We start from the raw sequence: 16,408 nt of genomic DNA, 5'->3' as shown, positions 1-16,408 counted from the left end.
CCCCCAATTGATCCTACCCCCCAGTGGTATGCTCTCCCATGGGGGCAGCCCTGCTTCTTGCTCTGCAGTGCTGTGGAGTTGGAGCAGAGCGGCTTGATGGCGACCTGTCCTCACTCGTCCCTCTGGAACGTGAGGAAGGAATGTGGGGTGTGGACTTCCTTGAGTGACTGGGATTAAGCCAGTGGAGTCCGCCGGCGGACGAGAAGTGTGTGGGCAAAGGGAACTATTGTGTGAGGCTCCTCCGGACAGAAAGCCCGCCTTCATCTGTTACTGTGCTTAACGGACAATTGAGACATTCAGCCCGTGTCTGAAAGGAGAGTGGGCTGGAATGGTCTCGAAGACCTCCCAGACGAGGCCTTGTAGGAGCAGCAAATAGAGACGAGGATTACCAACAGGAGAAACAACTGGGGCTGAGTCCTGGGAGAGAATGTTTATTTCCTTGCTCTCTAGGAGGGATTTGGAAAGAGCCATAATCCTGGGTTAGGAGTAATTTGTTACAGCAAGATGATACTTGAGTGGCAGGCCGCTTCTGGCTGAGGCAGCAAGACTTGTGTGCAGGGGGGTCGGGGGGCCTCCAGAAGGTCAGCCTCACTACATCGTCCCCCTGGCTCGGGGGTTTGTTCCTCCCCAAGCAAAATTAACCAGCACCGCTGCTTGACCTTTCGGCTTCCTGGGTGTCACATTACGAAGCGTCACCACATGCTTGTCACAGCTAGAATCGGACAATAAAAATTCGGACAGGGAGACCTTGCTGGAGCCACTGACCTCTTTCACATGTGACAGGAGGGGGGAAAAAATAAAAATAAAAAAATAAAAAAGAAACGCAGCCTGCTTCACGGTTTCAGCTGGAGTTTGAGGACCGGAGCTGAGGTCTGTCTTGCATTTGGTTCCTACGTGAACTTGACTAAAGCACGTTCATTGGTTGCCTGTTGGTTGCCAAGACTGCCGCTGTCTCTCGTTGTCATGGAATGGGGGGAAGAAATACAGAATAGGGAGGAGGCCCCATATCAGAAAAATCCAAGTCTCGAGAGCTCCCGGCCGTGGAGAAAGGAAGGAATTTTTTAGCGTTCTTGATTTTAAGATTTACTGAGATAGGATCATGCATGCATTTAAAATAACCCTTCCGGGTCGTCAGGACCCTGTTACCCTCTGGCTTCGTACCTCTCAAAGGTCATCTGATTGGCTACGTCTCTAACAGTTTACCCGGTAGACCTGTAACTCTTCTGGCTTTTAAATCCTCGGTGCAGTTGGAGGAAAAAATAGCAAATCTTAAGTCTCTTGAATCTTACTTAATTCTTTTCCCTTTCTTCATTTACACCATTTATCCTTTGAGTTTGGAAGGATGGTGGAGAGGTCGGTCAGGAGATTTTAGACAAGCAATTCCATGCCCATTTTTTGGATGGAGAAACTGAGGTGCAGAGCCACCCTGACCTGCCCGAGGTCACAGGACAGTGGAGGATGGACTGTAGAGTTCAGGTCTCTGAACTCCCTGTGGTTCTGTTGACTTATCTGCTCTGCTCTATTTGTTTTTAGCCACGGGCCTTGAAACAGTTAGCACACACTTCTGTTCCTCAGTCCCATGCTCTTAACTGGCACTTCGAATCCAGGGTATCCCACACTGTTTACGTTTCTCACAAAGTCTTGTTCACCTGCCATGGTAAAATTCCTTCCCCAAGATCCATCGCCCGCCAAAGTCACATTTGGAAATGGTTTCCCAAGAAACTTTGGAGGGTTTGCTTTTTTTAGAAAAAGAAGAGGTTCACCTGCTTTTTGCTTCCTCCTTAGGCATTATGGGTGGGGTCTGCGTATACGTGTCTGTCCTCTCCTACCCCACTTGTCTCTGAAATGAGCGTGAAAACCATCAAGTGACTTTTTTTTTGTAATTTCATTTAAAAAACAGATCTAATTCACATACCGTAAAACTTACTCACTTAAAGTATACAATTCAGTGGGTTTTTAGTATATTCATAAGGCTGTGCAGACATCATCACTATTTCCAGGACATTCTCATCACCCCAAAAAGAAACTCTGTACCCACTAGTGGTCACCCCCTAATCCTCCATCCCTCTACTGCCCGCCAATCACTAACTGACTCTCTGTCCCTATGGGTTTGCCTATTCCGGATATTTCATATAGAAAGAATCATACCATATGTGACCTTTTTTGTCTGCCTTCTTTAAGTTAGCATATTTTCAAGGGTCATCCACGTTGCAGTATTCATTTGTTTTTATTGCCAAGTTAATATTCCATTGCGTGGCTACACCACATTTTGTTTATCCATCCATCGGTTGAGACTTGGTGTGCCCTTATCTCGATGTGCTCCATATTCTGAGCTCCCTTGATGCCCACACTTGGACCCTGAGCCGCTCCACGAATTCCATCTTCTTCTGCTGGTCTTGAGGTGCGTGCGTCCACCTCAGCATGCTTGGAGGGGAGCAGCTGGTAACCAGAACATTCCAATTAACTGGACTGTACTGGACCTTTTTATAAGAAGCAGTAAGAAAAAATGTGGTGACCACAAGTTTGACTTGAAAATGAGAAGATTGTAAATGTTTCTCTGCCTAAGGTTGGGTTGTCTCTGGTTTGTCTCTTAATGTGAAGTCCCTACATTGGCATGTGAGCCTTCATTGTTTGTCAGCCACCATGGGGGGCGGCGTGGGGAAGGAGCTGGGGCTGCCCTGCCTGGAGGCTGGGGACCAGGCGGCCTGCTTGAGGAAGACGGGGGGACCAGGGCTCCTCCTCTCCTTTCTTCTAGTGGCTTCATGTCCACTAGACATGGCTCAGAGACTTGGGTGCTTACAGCAGGGCTGACATTTCTTGGAATCCACAGCCTTTCTGTGGGGAACTCCATCTTGAAGCTGCCTGAAGAGTGTGAGATGACGAGTGGGGGGTGCTTTTGGTCACGACAGCGGGACACCCTGTCTCTAAGGCTGGTTTCCTGCTGGCTGGCTGTGTGGGGGTGGTGGCTGCACACTTTCCCTTCCTGTGCATCTTCTCTGCCCTCTTCTGGGGGACACCCATTACCCATTCCACTCAATTCTGGCCTGAAAATACCAAAACTCTACATTCTGGTTCAGAATCCCTAGTAACTGCATGGCTAAGTCACTTAATTTCTGTCTGCCTCACTTTCTCCTCTTTTAAAATGGGTTTGGAGATTATCTGCATTGACCACTTAAAAAAGGATGTGACAGTCAATTTAGAGGTTTGAAAGAGCCTTTGAGAAAGGAAGGTGGAATCTGCATATATACTCAAGGGACTCTATTGATGCTGCCCCAGCACTGATCATTTATGCTAATGACTGATCATCAGAGTCACCTGGCAAGTTGGGAAAAAGACAGTACAGACCCCTGGGCCCTGTCCCAGATAGTTCGATTAAGCAGGTGTGCAGTAGGTCAGGAGAAAAGTGTCTCTCTAAACAAACCAGTGTGGTTTGGGAGCCTGGGACCATGTCACGGTCAGGAACTAAATCTTTTTTCACGATGTTTCTCTTATCTTTCTTGTGGTGGTCCGTGTACCACTCAATGAGCTTGCTGTCTTATTGGCTGGGTCTTAGATGACTTTTCTAGGCCTCAGAATATGTAGTCCACACTGGATACTGAGCATAGGCTTTGTAAATGCTGCAGGAACTCACGTGTTAGAGCAGAGGGGGTTTTTGAGGTCATGTTCCCAATATCCTACTATAGACTTCGGCCCAGAGTGGGGGAGAGGTCGCCCAGTGAAGGAGTGAAATCAAAGTGATTACTCAGCTATAGCAGCAGAGCTGGGCCTGGAAAGTAGGTTTCCAGACTCTTTCTCCCAATGTGCTACTCCCGGGAGCACACAGTCAGTCATAATTTTCAGATTGACTTTATCTGGAGAGTGGAAGGAAGGCCTTGCCCCAGTCTAAGGGGCCCCATCCGGGTTTGAGAGGAAGGGCCAAGTGACAAACTTTACAGCTTGTGCTTCCATGAGCTGCTATCCCATAACCTTCCTGCAAAACCACTGACCTGGCGAATGCAAAAATATCTCAGGGACCTGGGTGTTGAATAGTTGGCCAGGTAAAGAAAACAGTGAGTCCCAAGTTTTGGTTATTGGATTTTGTTTGTTTCTTTGTTTGTTGTTTGCTTGTGTTGCTTTGTTTCTCCCTGACTACCTTACTGTCCTCGGGAGCTCTGGTAGAAATAATTTTCTGGTGGCCTTGGAGGAAAATAGTTGAATGTTTGCCCAGTGACCTGTGGGGGGAGAAGAGAGATGGTAGATGATGGAAAAGGATCCCTTTGGGGACAATGTGAGGCGTTCCCTTAGCCATGCCCTTTGAGACACTGATCCCTGGTTAGAGTTCAGGTGAGGATGCCTCACAGTTAGTTGATAAGAAACCCAAGGAAAGTGGAGGGGAGTTGTAAATTACGTCAGGATGAAGTTGAAACATGCTGGTGACCTGGAGCCCTGTGCACCGCGGGGCTGCCAGCTGACCCGGGGACCTCAGGCGGGCTGGGGCTGCCGTGCTGGCCCTAGCGCCCTCCTTGTCAAATGTTGGTTGTACCTGCCTGACTGTTTACTTCGTAGGCTTGTTGTGGAAGTGGGTATGAACTGTAAATACTCTCTGAACGTGAAGTGATACTATTAGGACCCTTTAGTTATTATGATTAAGAGCAAAAAGGTTAACTGTAAGGGTTTCATTTAAAAATCTTACAAACCTAGAGATGATCCCGCTAAGTGAAGTTAGTCAGACAGAGAAAGGCACATAGCGCATGACATCACTTACATGTGGAATCTGAAAAAATGATACAAATGAACTTATTTACCAAACAGAAATAGACTCACAGACATAGAAAACAAACTTACGGTTATCAAAGGGGAAAGGAGGGCGAGGGATAAGTTAGGAGTTTGGGATTAACAGATATGCATTACTATGTATAAAACAAATAAAAAGCAAGGACCTACTATATGGCACAGGGAACTGTATTCAATATCTTGTAATAACCTATAATGGAAAAGAATCTGAAAAAGAGTGTATATATATACACACACACATATAACAGAATCACTTTGCTGTACACCAGAAACTAACACAACATTGTAAATCAACTACACTTCAATGAAAAAAACATCTTATAACAACCAACCCATAGAGATAGAGGATAAAAAAGCTATTAAATTGTTGTTTTGCCCAGATGCCTTGATTGCCCCTTCCCTCCCCGCCCCCTTGCCCTTTCCCCCCCCTATTCTTTTTATGTTGAGAAAGGGGGTAGTGACTTTAAGGGGAACTTTTCAAAGTTCCTATTATGTTGGTTTCATTGAGGGGGTGGGGGGGAGAGAGAGAGAGAGAGAGAGAGAGAGAGAGAGAGAGAGAGAGAATGAGAATCAATCTTAACATCTTACTGAACTTTTCTGTAGCTTTTTCCTTTCTCCAAGTTCAGCCTTCTGAGGTCTTTGGTTTTCTTTTCCTAGGTAACTAGAGTATATACTCACTTATGCTAAATCCCAAGGAGCAGAAACCACATGTTCCTGAATTTTCTTCTTCTGTGCAGTCAAGCTTCATAGGCAAATAATGCCTCTTTAAACAGAGCCTCTATCTTAGGTTCTCAGTGGATTTTCAAAAGAAGAAATTACTGGACTATGTTTTAACCTAAGATAAAGCAGCCTAATCTCCTGTACCCTCTGCATCTGTAGGAAAATTGATCAAACGAGTTTTATAATTGTGGCCCCTGATGATCCTGCAGGATTCTGGAGCCTTCTGAAATGGTTTCGCGGAGTTTCTGCTATTTGGTATATGTGATCACTGCTAACTTTTGGAAACCTGTTGGTACCTGTATGTTTTAGAGTATTAAATTAATCACAGCTTCTTATATTTCAACCATGCTGGGTAAATTGGGGGTCCCTGATCTCCAGGGCAAATTATTTATTGATAGAAGATGGGCTGGATTTTCCATCTTCCAGTTCTGAGAAATGAAAAAGGTTTAGAAAGTGACGGCAAGCCTGTTCTTTAACAGACCTAAGTGCGTAGATGTGTACTAGGGGTGAGCCTCATAATATGAGCTCCTGAAGAAAGTGTGTATGTGCCGTCAGTGTTAATATTTGGCTTCCTGTCATCTCGCTTACTAAGCTTTCCTATTTTCCTCTTAGGATGAGGGGCTTCTGGTAGCCTTTTCTTTTGTCAAGTTCAGTGATGTGAACTTAAGCATGGTTTTACCCCTTCCAGAGTAAAGTTTTGTAGTAGAGGTGGCCTGGTCCATGATGAGCCTGCCGGGGGGACGGTGGGAGCAAGTTACATTGCAAGGGAGGAAGGATGAATGAATTTGGACGTGATAGGCCGTGGCTGGCAGTACTCTCAGTGTGTGGGGTGTTTAGGCAGAGTATTTACTTTCCATTTTATAAGAAACACAACTTGTACAGCTTTCTGGCAATAGTGAGTTAGGAAGCCCTTTTGGCCCAAATCTACCATGAGCATGGTTTCCAATTAATTTGAATTCTTGTAAAATGGATTTTCCCAGGAAAAAGCACCCCTACTGAGAAATAGCTTGGATTGAAGAGGATGTTTTGTTGTAGGCGTTTTTGTATTTAGGTAAAGAATGCATATCAGGCTGGGAAAGGGAGCAAGGCCTTCAAAGTTTAAAAATCAGCCTTTTTCTGGGTGATAGGCTTTCTGTGGGGCTGTTTTCCAGAAGAGACTGGTTTAATCTCCATTGAACAGTCTGTTCAGGCCCCACGGTGCCCCTTTTCCCACCCTGAACCCTGCATTTTGCCCAAGCTGGGGGCTAATGCCATCTGTTGGTGGCAAACAGGGTTGGCACAGTGTGGGCTTAATTCCAGCGATGTGATGTGTGAAGGAGTTCTGCAAGAGAGGAGCTTCTTTGGGCTTCCCTGGTGGCGCAGTGGTTGAGAGTCCGCCTGCCGATGCAGGGGACACGGGTTCGTGCCCCGGTCGGGGAAGATCCCACATGCCGCGGAGCAGCTGGGCCCGTGAGCCATGGCTGCTGAGCCTGTGTGTCTGGGGCCTGTGCTCCGCAACGGGAGAGGCCACAACAGTGGGACGCCCGCGTACCGGGACATCCGGGACACGTCGCCCCTGACCTGTGGAATTTCACGAACCCGCGTCTCCTGCATCGGCAGGCGGACTCTCAAGCACCGCGCCACCAGGGAAGCCCGCTTTTCTTTTTTAAAAATAAATTTATTTATTTTTATTTTTGGCTGCGTTGGGTCTTCACTGCTGCGTGCGGGCTTTCTCTAGTTGCGGCGAGCGGGGGCTACTCTGCGTTGCGGTGCACGGGCTTCTCATTGCGGTGGCTTCTCTTGTTGCAGAGCATGGGCTCTAGGCATGCGGACTTCAGTAGTTGTGGCACGCGGGCTTCAGTAGTTGTGGCTCGCGGGCTGTAGAGCGCAGGCTCAGTAGTTGTGGCGCACGGGCTTAGTTGCTGCACAGCATGTGGGATCTTCCCGGGCCAGGGCTCGGACCCGTGTCCCCTGCATTGGCAGGTGGATTTTTAACCATTGCGCCACCAGGGAAGCCCCCTGCCTGATGTTTTTCTCTGGTGACTCCCCGACATGTGATGCGTTGCTAGTGTCTCTCGGGAAGTGGATGAGAACTTTTGGACACGTGAACCTTTTCCAGTCAGAATTGCTCAGGGATTTTCAAACTTCCATTTTGGAAGAAGGGATGGTTATTTCCTTTGAGACTGTGGTCTAGTGGTTAGACCTTGTGACTGGGAATCACGGCCAGAGAGCTCAGATTCTTTTCCAAGCTTTTGCCCTCAAACTTGAGTCTGCCGATGACAATTCCATCCAAAAGGTTGCTTTTGGGCCAGTGAGCATGCTTTTCTATATGATGGTGTGTGGCTGTCTGGATTTAAGACCCCGTGAAGGAATGGGTTCTGTCTGACATGATTCAGGTATCTACACATTCAGTCCCTAAGCCAGGGATGGCAAATTGTGGCCCACGGGTCAAAGCTGTCCCACCTGCCACCAATTTTTGTACAGCCTGTGAGCTGAGAACGGTTTTCATTATTATTATTATTTTTAAATAAATTTATTTATTTATTTGTGGCTACACTGGGTCTTCACCGCTGCACATGGGCCCCCTCCAGCCACGGTGAGCAGGGGCTACTCTTCATTGCAGTGCGCGGGCTTCTCACTGTGGTGGCTTCTCTTGTTGCAGAGCACGGGCTCTAGGCACGCGGGCTTCAGTAGTTGTGGCACGCGGCTCAGTAGTTGTGGTGCACGGGCTTAGTTGCTCCACAGCATGTGGGATCTTCCCGGACCAGGGCTCGAACCCGCGTACCCCGCATTGGCAGGCGGACTCCCAGCTACTGCGCCACCAGGGAAGCCCCTTCATTATTTTCAAATGGCTAAAAAAATCAAGAGGGGGGGAGTCCACCCCAACGGGGGGAAGCCACCGCAACGGGAGAGGCCACAACAGTGAGAGGCCTGCGTACCCCAAAAAAAAAAAAAAAAAAAAAAAAAAATCAAGAGCGGAATACATACTTCCTGACCCAGGAAAATCATAGGACGTTCACATATCAGCATCTGTAAATAAAGTTTTTGGAACACAGCCATGGCATAATGCATACGTGTATTGCCTTTGGTTGCTTTTGTGTTAGAACAGCAGAGTTGAGTAGTTGGGACAGAGATGGTGTGGGCTACAAAGCTTAAGATTATTTACTATCAGGCTCTTTACAGAAAAAGTTTGCCAACCCTGCTCTGAACAAATAAGGGGGTGGTCTCCATGTGCCCGTCCATCTATGGAAGGGAGTGAATGAAAGCAAGTACCGGGAAGCTGCCTTGGTGTTGTAGCAAGGATGTGGGGTTTCCCGGCAACTTCATTAGCATCATTGTTGCTGTTCTTTGAGTTGTCCTGTGTGTTTTGTACAAAGACCTCCCAGCAGCCCCTCCTCGCCATCCTTGTTACGGAAGTGGGACTCATGGAGATGCGGGTGCCTTTGGGGGACCAGGTCCTGTCAGGCCCACTTGAGTACCTGCCGATCACCAGGAACATAGATCTTGGAGGGGGCTTCTGACTTGGAAGACCCTCCCCATTTGCCTTTCCTTTTCCTTTTTTATTGGGGAAGGTGGAGTAGGAGAAATTAGAGCTACATACCTTCTTTTTTGCTGACAATTCAACAGGCCTTTAAACCACCTTGATTCATTTCAGGCCATTGGTGGTGTATATATTGAGGACTTTGCCCACAGGTCCAAAGCTTAACTTAAGCTTCCTGAGATATGTCATAAAATACGACTGGGGCGGGGGGAACCCTAGTGGTCCTTCAGCAGAACATTATTATGAAACAAAGGATGAAATGCTTAAGCCAAGATGACCCTATTTACTTATTTATTTATTTTTACAAATGAAAGTTGAGTAGACTCCATTTCAACAGTTTTCAATGCAGGAATTCCCACAGCCCCATTTGATTGCAGTTTGTTGAAAAGTTTAATGTTTTTGTAGGCAATTCATAATTTCCACGTTGAGTAGCCTAAAAGGAAGGGAGCCTGAAACCCGGCGCTGCTTTTTTTTTCTTTGCGGCACGCGGGCCTCTCACCGCTGCGGCCTCTCCCGTTGCGGAGCACAGGCTCCGGACGCGCAGGCTCAGCGGCCGTGGCTCGCAGGCCCGGCCACTCTGCAGCATGTGGGATCCTCCCGGACCGGGGCACGGACCCGCGTCCCCTGCATCGGCAGGCGGACTCCCAACCACTGCGCCACCAGGGAAGCCCCCGGTGCTGCTTTTATAGTGGGATGGTGGGAACTTTTTTTTCCCCCTTCCCCAAAAGGATATAAAACTGAAGTTAAACTGTTGGGAAAATGTGGCGTGTGGCGATCCAGCCCTTTCATAAATCCGAGATGCCCCCTCCTTCAGGTCTTCATTTAGGACCCAACAGAAGAGAATTTCCTGCTGCTAAATGTCTCCAGGAAGGAAAGGATTTTCCTCTGGGCTGTAATAGTACCTAATTTCCTTTTTCTTCCCTTTATTTATTTATTTTCCTTATTAATAAGGACCAATTGTGGAAGATGAAGGAACCTGGGAAACCCATCACTTTTGCAGGAGGTTAATAACTTCCTTAAAAAAATCCTGGCCTAATACTTCTTTCCCCAAAAGGAGCCTCATCAGCTTGAGTGCCAGCCAAGGCCCAAGGGACGGGCACAGATTTGCGGGGACCCAGCGGTTCTGTGGGATCGAGTTGCAGTGGGACAGAGTGGTTGAGGCTGTCACTGCGGGGTCTCTGTGCGAGCCCGCCGGGCGGGGGCCGTCTTCCCCGCCATCTGGATTTGGTTAGCTCTCTCTGGGCAGCAGGGCCGAGTCTCATTTCCTCCAACCAGTAATGTTATATAGGCAGTGATCCTGGGCTGCCCTAACATAATTGAAAATTATGTGTATTGTAGGCTCGGAGTGCTGAAATGTAGGCTCATAAAAATATGTGGTGCAGGTAGCCTGCGGAGATTGGCTATGGCACACAATGAAGCTTTTATGTAAAGTAAGAATTATAAGTCTCCGCATTAATATTGCATTATGGGTATGGTCATTTTTGGGTGGGGTCCTCAGGGCAGGCCTGTCACCTTCAACAAAGCCTGAATCTCCTCACTCTGTGGAGCTGGTATTTGGAGACAATCGAATCAGTTTTGCAGATGGCCAAAGACGAAAACTTGTCCGTGAATTTAACCCTCACCACTGAGGGGAGAGGGAGGTGTAGGTGTGTGGTGACTCAGCTTGGCATGTTTCTTCACAGGTTTTCATGTGATGAAGAGGTGAGTGTTGGCGGGTGTCCATTTTGGTTGGCCTCAAGGAAATGACCCTATTGAGTGGTTTTGACCAGTGAGGCCCACGTATTTACGTGGCGAGTGAGAATGGGAAGAAGTAAGGGTGAGACGGGGCGGAGTAGACTCCCGTAGCCCGCTGGCTCTGGTTTTAGGGCTGAGGGAGACCGTGGAAACATTTACTTCGGTGTCTCTTAATTTGGGGTGATGTTGCTTCCGGACAGACATTTGGAAATGGTTTGATTAAAAGGGTCACTGGGGGGTGCCTGCTGACATTTCCTGCCTGGGGCCCCAGAATCCTACAAGTCCCCTCACCTATCCCCTTCACAGCTAGGACAACTCCTTCAGTTTAGAGGTGAGAAATTGGAAGGTCTTGTGGTGAGTTACCAGAACTCGTAACCACGTTTCTTCACCACAGGAGGCTTCTAGGTAAAAGTTCTGGAGTGGCAGAAGTCGCTCCAACCCCTTCTAGATCTAGGTTGGGAAAACAACCGTGCAGTTTGGCAGGCGGCTCGTGGGTTAGGTCTTCCAGCTTTAGGTATCACCAAGTTTGGTTTTAATTTGCCGGAACAGTCGTGTCTTGGAGGAACCCATGGAAAAAAGCTTGTGGATGGTTTTAGCTCTTCATTTCATTTGGGGGTGGAGCAAACCCTTCTTTCTTTCTGGACTGCCCTTTGCCGTCCTTTTTCTTTCTGTCCGAATCCTTCTGACTTGACAAGACCTACTCTGTGCAGCCTTCCTCAGTCTCTTTTCTCAGAAATGCCACCTTCTCTCTAGGACTTCTTGGGTACGTTCCCTGAGTCTCTGTCAGAGCTTCACTACATTCTGTCTTGACTTACCTGTGGTGAGTTGGCCCCCTCACGTGTGCCTAGGTTCTCTGACGGAACACGTCTTTGTCTTTCCATGATGCTTCACAAGAAGGCTGTGCACGAGGCAAGGTTTAATCCGTGTTCCTCAAGTAAGTTTTCTGTAGAATTCGTAATAAAACTAGCTGCTGGGAAGATCAAGACGGCGCCCTCATCAATCGGCCTTTGGAGGTACAAAGGCGAGTGTTGATGTCCTTGTTAACATCTTAGCATCGTGTCTAAGTTTTGTTTGGTTGTGAAATGAAACTGGTGTAATGGCACCAACAAAAGTCAAAATCTGGGAGTTGCTTATACACGTGCTAAATATCTCTGTGACCGGACGGGCCGCCTTCCCTCAGATTCCCCGATCTGTTCGATGAGCAGCTGGATCAGTTGATTGTTCTCTGAAAGCTGAGGTATCACTTTCTTGCCCTGGTGTCACGTGTTCATTTTCTACCTCGGAGAAGGGTAGAGAAGGACCCATTTGACGTATACCTTTATTTTTCTCTCTGTGGTAAACCTGTGTGTTAAGAATTTCTTTGGCCTTTTGAGACGAGTGTAGAAATTGCATCGTGCCCTGTGTGTGCCTCTCTTAACAAAGAAATATTTTTGTTTTATAAGCGTTGGGGTTGGATGAGGAATTCCATCCTCACCTTACTCAGGTAGCTTCTAGTAAAGGACAGCTGCACGTATATACTCAGCTTTCTTGAAAGTGAAGGATGATGGCATCTTAGAAATGAAGGTTGTGAGCAGATTCGGAATTGGTCTCCCAGGGCACCTCTGGCTTGCGGCTCCATTTGCTTTATTCCTTCGGAAGAGATGCGTCCTGTCTCTTCTCTCTCCCCCCTCCCCACTGCTCTTCTCCAAATGAGTAGTATTAATGGCATCATTTTATCTGAGGCCACCCTGTAGTTTGAATGTAAAGACAAAACTAATTGCTAATAATATTGATGTTCTGTGCTTGTACCTGTTGAACATGAACTCTGAGGAAGAACCTGTCGGTGTTGCATGATTTTTCTCTTGTCATTGATGTTGCTGTCATTTGCATGCTTTCAAGTGTTTTTGGTGTCGTTATCTGCACGCTTCTAAGTTATGCAGTTTCTGATCCGTGTGTCATGGTAGCTGTTTTGCATTTCTTTTCTAAATTCATTTCCCATGTTCTTTTTGTTTGCTCCCTCCAGTATCTTCAGATGAAATGGCCACTGCTTGATGTCCAGGCGGGGACCCTCCAGAGCAGACAAGCCCTCAAGGATGCCCGTTCTCCGTCACCGGCACACATTGTTGTAAGTGATCTTACAGAGGCATTTGCTTCCTTTATTGTGGGGAGGTAAAATGCTCTTTTGTTGATAACAGGCCTTGTTTATCAGTTTTTCTTTCTTTAGAAATAGTTTTTTGGGGCATATTCTTGGATGTGGTTTATATCTAGAAGGTACTTGTTTTCTGCTATTGGACCTTGGTATCTAGCTGGAAATGTTCCCACCACCCTTTTCTCCTAGCATTGGGTTAGAATCTAGCTTTGTGGATTCCAGTTGATAGGGCACAATCACCATGGTGTGGGGAAGACTGGAAATGGTATTAAAGCAATTAAAAAAATATAATACCCCAAATCTTTCCTTAAAAAGTCATTTTAGGGGAGGTGAGTTGCAGAGCAGAGAATTAGGCAACTCGAAAGGGAAAGCCTGGCCTGGATTTGAGACTTTCCAGTCATACCCCCTGCACCTCCTCCCACCGGCCCAAGCAAAACACTCACCAATTTATCCTAATTATTGGAAAGGAACAATCTAGACTGACATCAGAAAATTTTCATCTGGGCTGATTGATTGTAAACGTAGAGTACAAATGAATTTGGAAAGGCTTAAATTTAATCTGTACATCCATGGCTTTGAAAGCGTGTGGGTTTAATACAGAAAACATTTGTTTGTACTACTAAGAGACAACAACGTAAAGTGTGTCTACATGTATTTTTAATGCACTTTCTCAGGATTTTGTAGGCTCTGAAAGTGGAATTTATAAATTAACCTCTTGAGAAGATAGCTCAGCCTTATTAGAATATTCTCTTCTATATGGACTTCATACTTTTGAAATAATTAATGGAAGACGTTTTTATAATGAATCTGTGACAGGTAGAATTATGCAAAGCACAAAACAGTTCATGTGTTTTTCATTTAAGTATCACAAAATGTTATCCATTAATATATTTTGCCTCTATGTTACTTTTAATTTCTAAAAATGGCAAAATAATTTTAAGTAGAAAAATCTTAAGATACATTGTGTCGAGTTTCAGGCTAACTGCCTCCTTATTTTGTAGCTTGCTATAATTGAGTATATATTATTTAATGAATTTTGCCTGTTATATGAATATTAAATATATATGTATGTGTGTGTATATATCACAAAATAATTTATTTCCATAAAACCACTTCTTTGAGTCATCATTTGTGAAAAGGTCTTACGAATTCTTATATTATAAATGAGGCATGTAGAAAGAAGGTTGACATTTTCCGGTTAGCCTCTTCCTTCAACCCCACAATAAAACAGATGCTCATAATTACACATGCTCTTATAATGCTGAGGTTTCAGGGCTGGAAAGTAACCTTAGATCAGCTAGGCCCTACCTGCTCTCAGAAAAGGAAACGGGTCCAGAGATGCCTTAAGTGAATTGCCCAATGTCACACGCTGAGTTAGCGGCCAGAAAACGGGAACTGGGCCCAGTTCTCTGCTCTCTTTTACTGTGTCCTCCTAAGGGAGTTGAAAGTAACTTTCCGTGGCTGGTTCTGTTTTGCTTACTCTAAATTGGCTCATTATTAGGGGTAGTGTCATAGGCATAAAGAAGTTGTTGACTTGGGGTTCTCATGCAGGTTTCTCCCAGAAAAAATGAATGCCATGTAAAAAAATATTTTAACAATACACAAAGATTGGTTTACAAGTCCTTGAGGGGACAATAAGGAAGCCGGTCTGTTTCACTTTTCCTGCCTCCCTGAATTTCCCAATGGGGGGGGGGTCTAGGTTTGAAATTTATTTTTCTGCTTTTGGAAATGCTGGGCAGGACTCGCCCACATTGGTTTTTTTTTTTTTTTTTTTTTTTTTTCTTTTTTTTCTTGTTTTTGGAGGCACAGGGAAGGGACGGACACTATCTTCAAAATCTCTTGGAGGCTTTTTCTCTCTGGAGTCTGGGGAGAAGATGCAATTCTTAGAAGTGGTTCTGAGTGGCCGCAGCCCCTCTTGGGTGTGGCCTGGAGGTGAGCCACCTCTAGGCTGGCAAGCGTTACCCCTCCCCCCCTCCCCCCTCAGGAATGGGGTTTGTCCATTTGGAGAGAGGTAGATGACTGCCGGCCCCCGCCCCCGCCCCGCCCTCCCGCCCCTCAGATCCCATAAGGGCAGTTGCTGCATCTTCGGCCTTAAGCACTTTGTCTTCTCGTGTATAAAAATTACCAATCAGGGAGTTGGTGAAACATTTTTCCAGAGCCGATGTGGATTTTGGCAGGGGGCGTAGTGAAGGGACTTGGGTTCCCTTTTCCTCTGCTGTTGATGGGGAGGCATGCTGACCATAGCAACCACTGTGGAGCCTACACCGACATTCTGATGGAGACCCTTGTCCAAAGGAGCCACAGTGGGCAGCTGTAATCCCATCTTCTGTGCGTTCTGCTCTGCTCCTGGGGACCTGGGGAGTGGCACTGCACAGAGGTTATGGGGTGGTGGTGGAGGGTGGACTCTGGGAGCTGGAGAGGGAAGCCATGAACTTGGACAAAAAGGAAACTGAATTTGTGAAATACTTAATGCTTGTGGCAACTGAATGGTGTCTTTGGTTATATGAGTCAGCCCTGTAACTGTACATTTCTGCAGTCTTCACCTGACACCAGGGCTGAGGAGGGGGTGTGGGGGTGGGAAGGGAGTTGGAAGAGGGAGAATGGGAACACAGCGGGGGACGAAAGTCTGGAGGTTGCTGACCTCGGGGTCACGTATAGTTTTGGGGGATTGAGGAGTTGTATACCTTGGTAGTATAAATTTATGATACCTTTTCACAGGACGTAGGGCAACGTGTCGACCCAGACCAGCTTGGCAGGTACAGTGTATCTGTATTTATACAGGGGACATTCTGGATTGTGGCTGATGTACCATTCGGGTCTCTGTATAGCTCAACATTGGCCAAAAGACTCTGGTTCTCCTTCAGATTCTCTGATGAATGGCTAACTTTTCTCGAGACACTGGGCTCTCCCTCACTTTTTTGTTTTTTATTCTTTTGAATAAAATGTTGTCACATCACAGTGTTTCATCAGACCTGTTTCAAAATGATTGCCTGAGGATTGCTTCCTAGTTTCTCCGAAATTTGGATTTATTGTAATTTCTGAGCCAGGCTGTTTCATAATTATTTCTAATGTTTTATTTTGAAACTAGAGAAGTGTCCAGTGTTTGTTACTAACCATTACAGAGACTATAGCTATCACAGGTTGCTAAGAAAATAACTTTTCCTGGTACCCATGGGGGTAGAATTTTCAGAGGGAAATTTAAAGAATCTTGTTGGCGTATTTTACTCTGATTGGATTTTTTTTCTCATGTGGTATGTGGGTTACCACATTGTAAAAAAATGAATGTGTAGATTAAATGTTCTTAACAAGTGGAGTTCAATCGATCAAATAATATTTATATTAAGAAGCAAGCCCCACAAAGTTTAGTTCCTGTAACTGATACAGCATCTTGTTTATTGTAATCCAGTGGTTCCTAATCTGTGCTCAAAAGAGAGTAGAAATTATTCCCCAAGGATGATGATTTAAAAATTTTTTTGCTTTGGCTAGCCAAAAAATAGGAATTTATACCACAGATTTGTCTCTCTCTCCCTCTT

General features: G+C 46.1%; 1 protein-coding gene across 1 annotated transcript in view; it reads left to right on the top strand.

Annotated features, from left to right (window-relative positions):
• TCF7L2 (transcription factor 7 like 2) overlaps nucleotides 1-16,408 on the top strand; it is a 199,162-nt gene that overhangs the window by 64,940 nt on the left and 117,814 nt on the right. Inside the window, exon 5 of the mRNA XM_007469644.1 lies at nucleotides 12,750-12,851. Coding sequence (XP_007469706.1) covers nucleotides 12,750-12,851 — 102 coding nt within the window. The remainder of the gene's footprint in view (nucleotides 1-12,749; nucleotides 12,852-16,408) is intronic.

Source organism: Lipotes vexillifer, unplaced genomic scaffold (genome assembly GCF_000442215.2).
Source record: "Lipotes vexillifer unplaced genomic scaffold, Lipotes_vexillifer_v1.1 scaffold240, whole genome shotgun sequence".
NCBI lineage: Eukaryota > Metazoa > Chordata > Mammalia > Artiodactyla > Lipotidae > Lipotes > Lipotes vexillifer.
This window is presented reverse-complemented; position numbering and strand designations above follow the sequence as displayed.